General features: G+C 40.8%; 1 protein-coding gene across 1 annotated transcript in view; it reads right to left on the bottom strand.

The window, feature by feature from the left end:
• Positions 1-500: 500 nt before the first annotated feature.
• Positions 501-8,714, bottom strand: part of prdm5 (PR domain containing 5) — a 45,001-nt gene continuing 36,787 nt past the window's right edge. The window contains exons 14-16 of the mRNA XM_054603378.1: positions 7,848-7,933; positions 4,958-5,062; positions 501-718 (exon numbers count right to left, since the gene is read on the bottom strand). Coding sequence (XP_054459353.1) covers positions 557-718; positions 4,958-5,062; positions 7,848-7,933 — 353 coding nt within the window. The 3' untranslated portion in view covers positions 501-556. The remainder of the gene's footprint in view (positions 719-4,957; positions 5,063-7,847; positions 7,934-8,714) is intronic.

Genomic DNA, 8,714 nt, shown 5'->3' with positions numbered 1-8,714 from the left:
GATTACAGTTTTCAGGGCTCTGCGTCTCCCATTTGACCATCCTGTTTTAATACTTTTATTTTTTAAACATGGATTTGAAGTTTGCTCTTAGGGCAAAACAGAGTCTAAATATTAAACATGTCTGAGCGCCAGGTGTAAACATGTAGACGGCGTCCAGGTTAAACTAAGTAAAGTAGGTCTTTGGTCGTAGGCGTTCTTTGACACAGATGTACAGTAACATGTTCAGGCAGTAGATGCTACAGTGGAGGAGGTCTGTCTGGAACAGTAACACTGGTTAGAAGTCACCGAGACGTTTCTGTGAGACGACACAGCGGCTCAAACAATAACAGTACGACAAAAGATTTACAAAAAGCACAGCCCATGTTTCTAATATTAAATACTCGCCCAAATGTTTCCCATATCCTACATGTATGTTTCTTTAATAACAACATATCTGTTATCTATACATCTGTGTATACAGTACATAAAGGCCTCTCTGGTTCTGAGGCATGAGGCTGGACCTTATCGGAGGAATCAGATATCGTCTCCATCCAGCGGTCTCCATAATTGGCTGTAGCTACTCCGTCTCCCCGTGGACGTTCTCCATGTGCACTTTGAGGTAGTCGTTCCTGGTGAACTTCTTGTGGCACAGCTGGCACTCTGCCATGGGCCGGTTAGGGTTGTGTGTGAGCTTGTGCCTGCTGAGCATCTTCTTCAAGCTGAACGACAGGTCGCACACCTGGAAACCACACAAACATACAGGAAGTTTAAAAGTAGAAATGAAGGCAAAAAAAAAACTCAATTTTAGGATTTTTTTGTTCTATTTTTCTTCCATAACATTTCTTCTTTCTGACTAGTGGAAAGAAAACATTTATTTTACTCCTTTCTCTGTTTGCGTCTGTAGATTTCTCCTAAATTCACCAAAAGTCACCATTAGATAATGCCTCATTTGCATATTTAAACATAACATTTCAGAAAACTTGTAATACAAAAAATAATCATCTTAATGTCAGTAATCAACTGGTGAAGTTTCATGTTGATATCTATTAGTTATTTTTTTACCCTATTCACCTGTAGTGTCTTCAACATGTATGTAATTTAACTAAACATATCTTTAAAGGACGTTTTCTCTAAATGAGTTTTTTCTCAGACTCTGATCCAGAAATCTCCACTTCAGTAGCTCTTACATACACCAAACTTTACAGCTTCATTCCTCTCTATATTCTGAAGGTTAACACAGAGGGGTTTGTTCAGATATCATTCATAGCCTGATTTATACAACATTTAGTAATTAAAAACATGGAGAAAACAGATTTTTTTATGTCTGTTGACAGTATTTTCTGATCTATGGAGTAAAACAAAGAGATATCCAACATTCACTCTGTAAAAACCTTTGACTCTAATATGTCAACAAAATGAAACAAGAATTTTGAACCTGGCTTTATCCAATGTTCACATTTCTGTTCTGGAAATGTATGAAAATTAGCACATATTTATACAGAAAATTCCTCATTTGCGTACTTAAATTTAACATTTCAGAAGATTTTCAATGAAATAATTGTCTTAATGTAACTGGGGAAGTTTCACAATGATTTCTATTACTGTTGTTTTGTACTGGAGTCACCTGTGGTGTTTCCTCTTTCAGCTAATAAACCTAAATGTATCGTCTGCTCTTGCTTCTCAGATTCTCTCTGTAGAGTCCGGGCTTTTCAGAGGAACATCCGGAGACACAGAATGATTTTGTAAATCACAGGCGTTGGACCGTGGTGACAGATATCATTTTTTATTTTTTTATTCTCCTCCCCACCAGCAGCGAGAGGGAATGCATGCAACTTAACATCCATCATAAATGAGCCATTTTACACTGAACAAATGACTCCATCGTCCTCCATCAATCACAGTAATCCGCCTGCTGGCTGCTGTTCAGCTGCAGTTTAACACGCTGCTGCAGGAGACACAGCATGAGGCCTCCTCTCTCCATCTGTGAGGAGCTTCACAGCCATGAATTACATTCAGACTGAATCCCACAGACGCTTTACATCTGAGGCGGAAGAAATAGATGTGAACGAAATCATCTTCGGTTTGAACGCAGATATAAGAAAAAATCCTCTTTTATTTTGATGTGATCGGTCTTGTTGTCTTGTCTTGGTCCAGAGAGTTTTATATCGTAAAACTCACGGGTTGGACGTAACGTAAGTAGAATTAAAGATGGAGCGAATATATATTTTAGAGATCCATGATCACACTTTTTTGCTGCCGATTCCATTTCACGGTAATCAGTGATCAATCTTGTCCTTACTTTTTATTTTGCCACGTCCCAAAAATCATTTCAACGCCTCTGAAGTCACAGTGAACCATCAAACATTCTAAATGTTTTCCTTTGTTATAGTCATGTATAGTGGTTTTTACCAGATTACATGTAAACACATCATGATAACGTTATAATTTACCTTCACCCAATACTCATTCTTACTGAACAGAGCCTGAACGCACCATAATGTAACTGAACTGAACCTCCGTTCGTTACTAGCTCTCCTGCTGATTTCAACACATATGTTCTTAACATTATTAGGGATTGACGAATGAAAAGCATTAATGTCGATGTCCTAAACGCATATTTTTACTGAATATTGGATGATAATGATCATCAGTCGAACTTTATTTCACACTGTGATGGTTAACGTTAAACTGTTATTATTCCAAGGTGGGATCCGTACAGATCAACAATGGTCTGTTATACAACTAGTTCTGTATTAACAACTGTATAGTTTATCATTCGTATTTTAGTTCATTTAGACACTCGTATTGACGTTCTAGCTTTATTATACAAATATCTTTCAAACAATAGACAAATGCTGCTCCAGCATCAGTAAAATATGAGACGTTCACAGAGTAAACCAGTGACGGAGCTGATGAGAGAAGAACCTCCTCGTCTCCTCGTCTCCCAGATGTTACTGGATCCTTATACAACATTTGTAATGCTGTTGTGAAGGAATCTGCTCATAGAGCCCCTCTAGCTTTGTCTGGAAAACGTTCCTGGAACCGTTGGACCCTTTTTGTCTCACTCAAAATCAAATCCACATGTTATTTCTATTATCTTCAGAATTATTAACATGAGAATGTGTCTGAGGAATAAAAGTAATCCAGATGAACGTTGGGAGACACTCTCTGCTGATGCTCCACTGGCGATGAATGGGATCCTGAGTCTGAGGTCTTAGACAACAACGCCGTGCCCGTCTTCTGGTTTGGAACTTGAGGCGATGCCACGGATTAAAGGCTTATCGGGGTGTTTAAGCTCAAACGAGAATCTGAGAATCCGGAGTTGGCTGATGGATTAGATTGTTGTTTTCGATGTTCTTCAAAGAACTGAGAGATATTTGGATTCCAGAGTTACGATCTGAAAGTATTGTGCATGACTGAGCTTCGCTGTGGACCCTCTTCGGACGAAAAACTGTCCCTCCCCAATATATATAATAGTTTGAGGTTTTTTTTATCTAAATGATCTCAGGTTTTCAACAAAGCAAATATCTGAACTTTAGTAATCTAAAATGTAACTGATATACTTATATTTATGGAGTTATGGAGCCGCACGCAGTTCCCATGATGCTTTGGATGTGCTTCTTGATATTTTTATACACTCTGGGCAAGACATTATGACCTTCTTCGCCAGGAGATAATGAGAGCGGTAGTGTGAGTGAGTGTGCATCTCTGTGTCTGTCCACGACAAATCTTGCATGCTGCTGCTGCAAACTGCATCAATATTTTTTGAGTGCTCATTTATAAGCTGTTTGCTCAGCACTTTCTATAAATCTTTCTATTTTTTATTGCCCTTTATGTACTGCCATTGATTAACTGCTGACTCCTCTTTCATGACTCTAAACCGACCTCCAGCTGGTAGAGGCGGCTAGTGAGATACGATGAGGGGAAATAGTTTCCTCAGTTTTATTGTGTTGGAGGATTTGTTTGGCTAATAGCTAAAAGCTAACGGAACACGCAGTACACACGCAGTTATTCCGTGTACTTTTTATTGAGAATCATCCTCATGATTACACGCATGATGTGAAACACTTCTGATACACTTGCGGTCTGGATTGGGGGATAGCCAATTGTTGGTTGTGTTCATTCAATCAAACAAAAGTGGTCGTTGCAGACACACCTGGCCTGAAATCTGAACCCTACTGAGTTTTAAGCCTGTATTTGTTTCCATTTTGGCAAAGTGGCACCATTAAAAGTTTGTTAAAGTAGTTGTTAGCAGTTCCTGCTTACAGTATTTTCATGGATGAACTATCACTACATGACTTTGATACTGAAGAAACCTTAAAAACATGATGATTCGTCGACAGTGATACAGTTTGTCCAAGTAGATTTATGGACACTGATTTGCAATAAACATAATGATATCTACAACACAAGTTCATCATGTGTATGTGATCAGATCTGACTGAGTTATGACCCCAAGAAGAAGTATCTTAAGTACTTTAATTGGCCGTGCTGGTGAGCGAGCCAGACTACATTGACATTCTTGTTGTTTTTAGAGCACCAGTTTGCACCTGACCCTTTAAACTCACACAGCACGAGTTTAAAAACCTCTGGTCTCAAAAAAACATAATCTCATCTCTGTTTCAAAGGTTTGTTTTGCGTCAGTCCATTTATCAGATTTATCCTTTTTTCACCTTCAGAAAATAGCGATAAAACGCATTCAAAAAAAAGTTTCTTTCCAACATCCTCTGTTCCCTCCCCCCCGGTCTCTGAGAATAATTATTACTGCTGCAGTATTATAAGCAGAGGGTAATTTCTCCCTCTGATCCTCTCAATGTGTTTACGTGAGATCAGCCCACTCGCCCCTCCAGAGGAGCGAGATCACTATCTGCCTCCCCCCTCCTCCCCTAAACTCTTCCCCACATCTGGCCTTGTGCCATCACATAAACACACACACACACACACACAGTCAGACGAACACGTGCGGCTGGATACTCACATCACACTGGAAAGGTTTCTCTCCGGTGTGGGTCCTCATGTGTTCGTCCAGTCCTCTCTTCTGGCTGAAGGCTTTGTTGCATTCGCTGCATTTATACGGCTTCTCCTGCAACACAAACACAGCCATGTTTTAAAAGAGGCAGCAGGACAATACGTAAAAAAACAATACCCCCTAAGTTAGCTTCACATATGGACAAAACCCTGCAGGAGGATTTGTGTCCATTATGGCGAACGGCAGCCGGGTAATGACACACACATGTTCACGGGGAAAAAAACATGCACAGCACCGGAGGAAGATGTGGAAATATATATATATAAATATATATATATATATATACACATATATCGCACGCCCTCTCAGTTTCACACTCCCTGTGAGCTTATGAGGATATGAAATGCCCCTGCAGAAGGGAGGAAATGACCGGCACAGGGGCCATCAGAAACACATGCAGTCCTCAAAAGAGTTGGGAAAACACGGCGCAGAAAAAGTTCCCTTTGAACTTGTATCGGAGCGCCGGCACTCTGGGGCTGTAGAGTATCACTCCTCCTGAGTATCACTCCTCCTGTCTCCACACCTCATCAGTTCACTAAAGAACGTTTCCTCTGCGCCTCTCGCCCGCCTGTCTCAGCGTCAGTCAAAGCAGCTATCTCACCCTGGGTGTGTTTTCACACAAAATAACAAGTATGTATGTGTGTGTGTGTGTGTGTGTGGACGGCCTTGACGAGGAGGCGTGTCCGTGCGGTCTGAGGGGTGGGGGGGGGGGGAAACAGTGGTGACACCTAGAAGAGTTGAGGAGAAGACGTGGAGATAGCGAGAACCGGTTCCCACTGCCACTCTCTGGGAGGGCCTGCTGATAGCAACAGGCTAGGCCCAATTTGAAGCTTAGTTGTCATGGGAACGGGGTGAATGCAGGAAGTGAGGGGTCCTGGGAAAAAGGCGCTATCAGGGTGGGCGGGGCGCCCAGTGACACAAAAGGAGGTAAAGATCAGGTTCACTGCGCGTGAGGCTTTAAGGACGCAACTGTTTACGTGTGACTGAATGGAATGGGAGTGTGTGTGTGTGTGTGTGTGTGTGTGTGTGTGTGTGTGTGTGTGTGTGTGTGTGTGTGTGTGTGTGTGTGTCAAATTTCCACTTCAATCTTTTTCCATGAGTGGTTCTTGTATGATAAAAAAAAGAAAGGAAAAAAAAACTACCAGGGGTCAAAGTTCAAAAGGTCAGAAAACACATGGACGGACTTAGGTGATGTGGTGTACCCAGAATGCATCACTCTGACCCCCGGTAACATCGAACATCTGTACCTGGCGACCTTCACTCTCCAGCAGCTGTTCAGCCGCTGACCTTTGACCCGACCTTTCCTTTCAATCTGACCAGATCCATAAACGCAAAGATGGGACTGTTGTTTTTCTGCTCACGTCTTGTGTGTCATTCGGCTTCAGGGTGAAATCAACAAAGAACACCAAGCTTTTCTGTATCATACATTTTTTCGTTTTCAGATTCTTTGTGAACGGGTCATTTTGAAAAATAGTATAGACGAAAAAAAGGTTTGTCATGTGACAAGGAACAACCAATCACAGCTTGAGGATATCTTTTTCTTTCTTCCGTAAATACCATTTTAAATATATGGTGGAGAAACTTTAAATTAAAGCATTTGACTGGTGAAAAGATATATTTTATTATAAGAAGTCACAGGAAAAGCGATGTGTTTGTCAATGAGCTTCACACTGAACGTTATTGTCAAAAATGCGTCTACAAATCATGAAAACGTTTGAAATAAGTACGGGGGTATTGACTAGTCAGAAGCATATATATATATATATATATATATATATATATATATATACTCCTGTCTCCAAACAACATCTACTGTAGTGTTACACTGACTAAGGAGAAGTACCTCAAACATCACAGCTATCCCTTTAACCAACATATGTTGTAAACATTCTGATCAATTTAAGGACATTTTTAAAGCCTCTTAGTCCCCCAAAAAATAAAGAGCCTTCGTGCGAAACAACAAAATGGAGCCTTTTTTTAATAAAATGTGCGTTTAAAATCATACGACATTCAGCCATCACCAGAGATCAAAACAATACTATCAAAAAAACCTCTTAATGTCCAAACTGTCACAGTTCATATCGTCATTAAGTGTGTTCCATTGAGGTCTGCCGACGCAGCAGTTTTGTGTTAAAAAACAAATTGTGCGTCCGTTAACGGCGATCTGCGTCTCTTCCAGCCAAACGACATTCGTTTTGCTCCACAGTGACTTCATCTGGCTCTGCTGTTTGTAACTGTTCAGCCCATATTTCAGAGCGCCGTGAGCAAAGGCAGAACCGAGGAACCATTAGGAACCAGAAACATCAGTCAGTTTAATCAAGCGGCTCGCTACAAAATTATACCTGCCTGTTTCTACTGAGGCCGGCGAGGAGCCGGGCAGGATACGACCATTATCAACACGCTGCTCTGGACAGCGTTAACGGAGGACGGATCTTTGGAACCAACAGAGACGACAGGAACGGACTGATGATGGGAGTCTACGGTGAAACAAGTGGCGTGCAGCAAAAGAGCTGGTGGAAAGGGTTGGGTGGAGAGGGGACGCTGGGAAATGACCTCAAAGTATCCAGTTAGAAACCTATGTTCTTACTTTTATCCATCTAGAGCCCTGACTCACTCTATATTCACATGTTCAGGACATCAATAATATGTTTTCATATGTTTGCAGAGTTCCCACAGATTTCTCGAGCAAATATATCCAAACCAAGATGCATCGGATCAAGATTAAGGAATACCAATCTGATTGAGCTCATGATTCCATATGCTTTAAAATAAGTAGAATACATAATCGTCAATAAACAAACGTTCTTCTGAACCGGAGGACAGAAAGGAGGGAACTCACCCGAGTGTGTGTGCGGATGTGCATCTTCAGGCCGTCGTTCTTGCTGAAGGCTTTGTCACAGTAGGGACACTGATACGGACGCTCACCTGGAGGACGGAAACCAAACAACACTCACATATGAAATAAATACTGTAACAAACAGGTTTAAAGGAACACTTCACCCTTAAAATGACCGTCTGTAGACCAGTTACACTCCACCTGTTTCCTTGAATTCTTGAAGAAAACATAGTTTTTTTTCTCAAGCCTCCATGGTGAACAAAGAATGAAGAAACACAGTAAGGTCTAGATGAATTGAAGTAGATGGAGGGCAGCATTAAACAAAACACAACTGTTGCAGAAAATGACGTTTTATTTATCTAACTGTAAGCTCACTTCCTCACAAACACATGCATCTGTGTGTTTTCTTTTCTGCCCAGGGTCATTATGGAAAATTGCATCTACAACTTATCTGACCTCCTGGATATTAAAATGCCATATTGTCATAAACTGCTCCTATTGACCTCCTTTTAAGAGTCTTTATTGGAAATAGCACATCTGGAGAAATTATAATGCCAAACAATGGACCATCAGTGGCTGGACTTTGTTGCCTCTATTGACTAAATGTTGTTATTATAATACCATACAGCTATCTCTCCGTATTAATAGACTTGTCATTTAATCATCCATACATGTGTATATATTTGTATTTGTGTACATAATGTCTTTCCCTTTTTATGTAAGGACGATTGTAATGTCTCCTAGTTTTCCCCATAGAGTGGGGGGTGGTAACTTAATGTTGTGTATATCTTTGTGTATGTTTTGTGGTAACCTTGTTGGACAAAAAATGAATGCTGATAACAAACTGTAGGGTTTTAGCGAAGATGCTCT

Source organism: Anoplopoma fimbria, chromosome 8 (assembly GCF_027596085.1).
Source record: "Anoplopoma fimbria isolate UVic2021 breed Golden Eagle Sablefish chromosome 8, Afim_UVic_2022, whole genome shotgun sequence".
Lineage (NCBI taxonomy): Eukaryota > Metazoa > Chordata > Actinopteri > Perciformes > Anoplopomatidae > Anoplopoma > Anoplopoma fimbria.
Note: the sequence above shows the minus strand (reverse complement) of the source record. Positions and strands in the feature narration are given on the sequence as shown.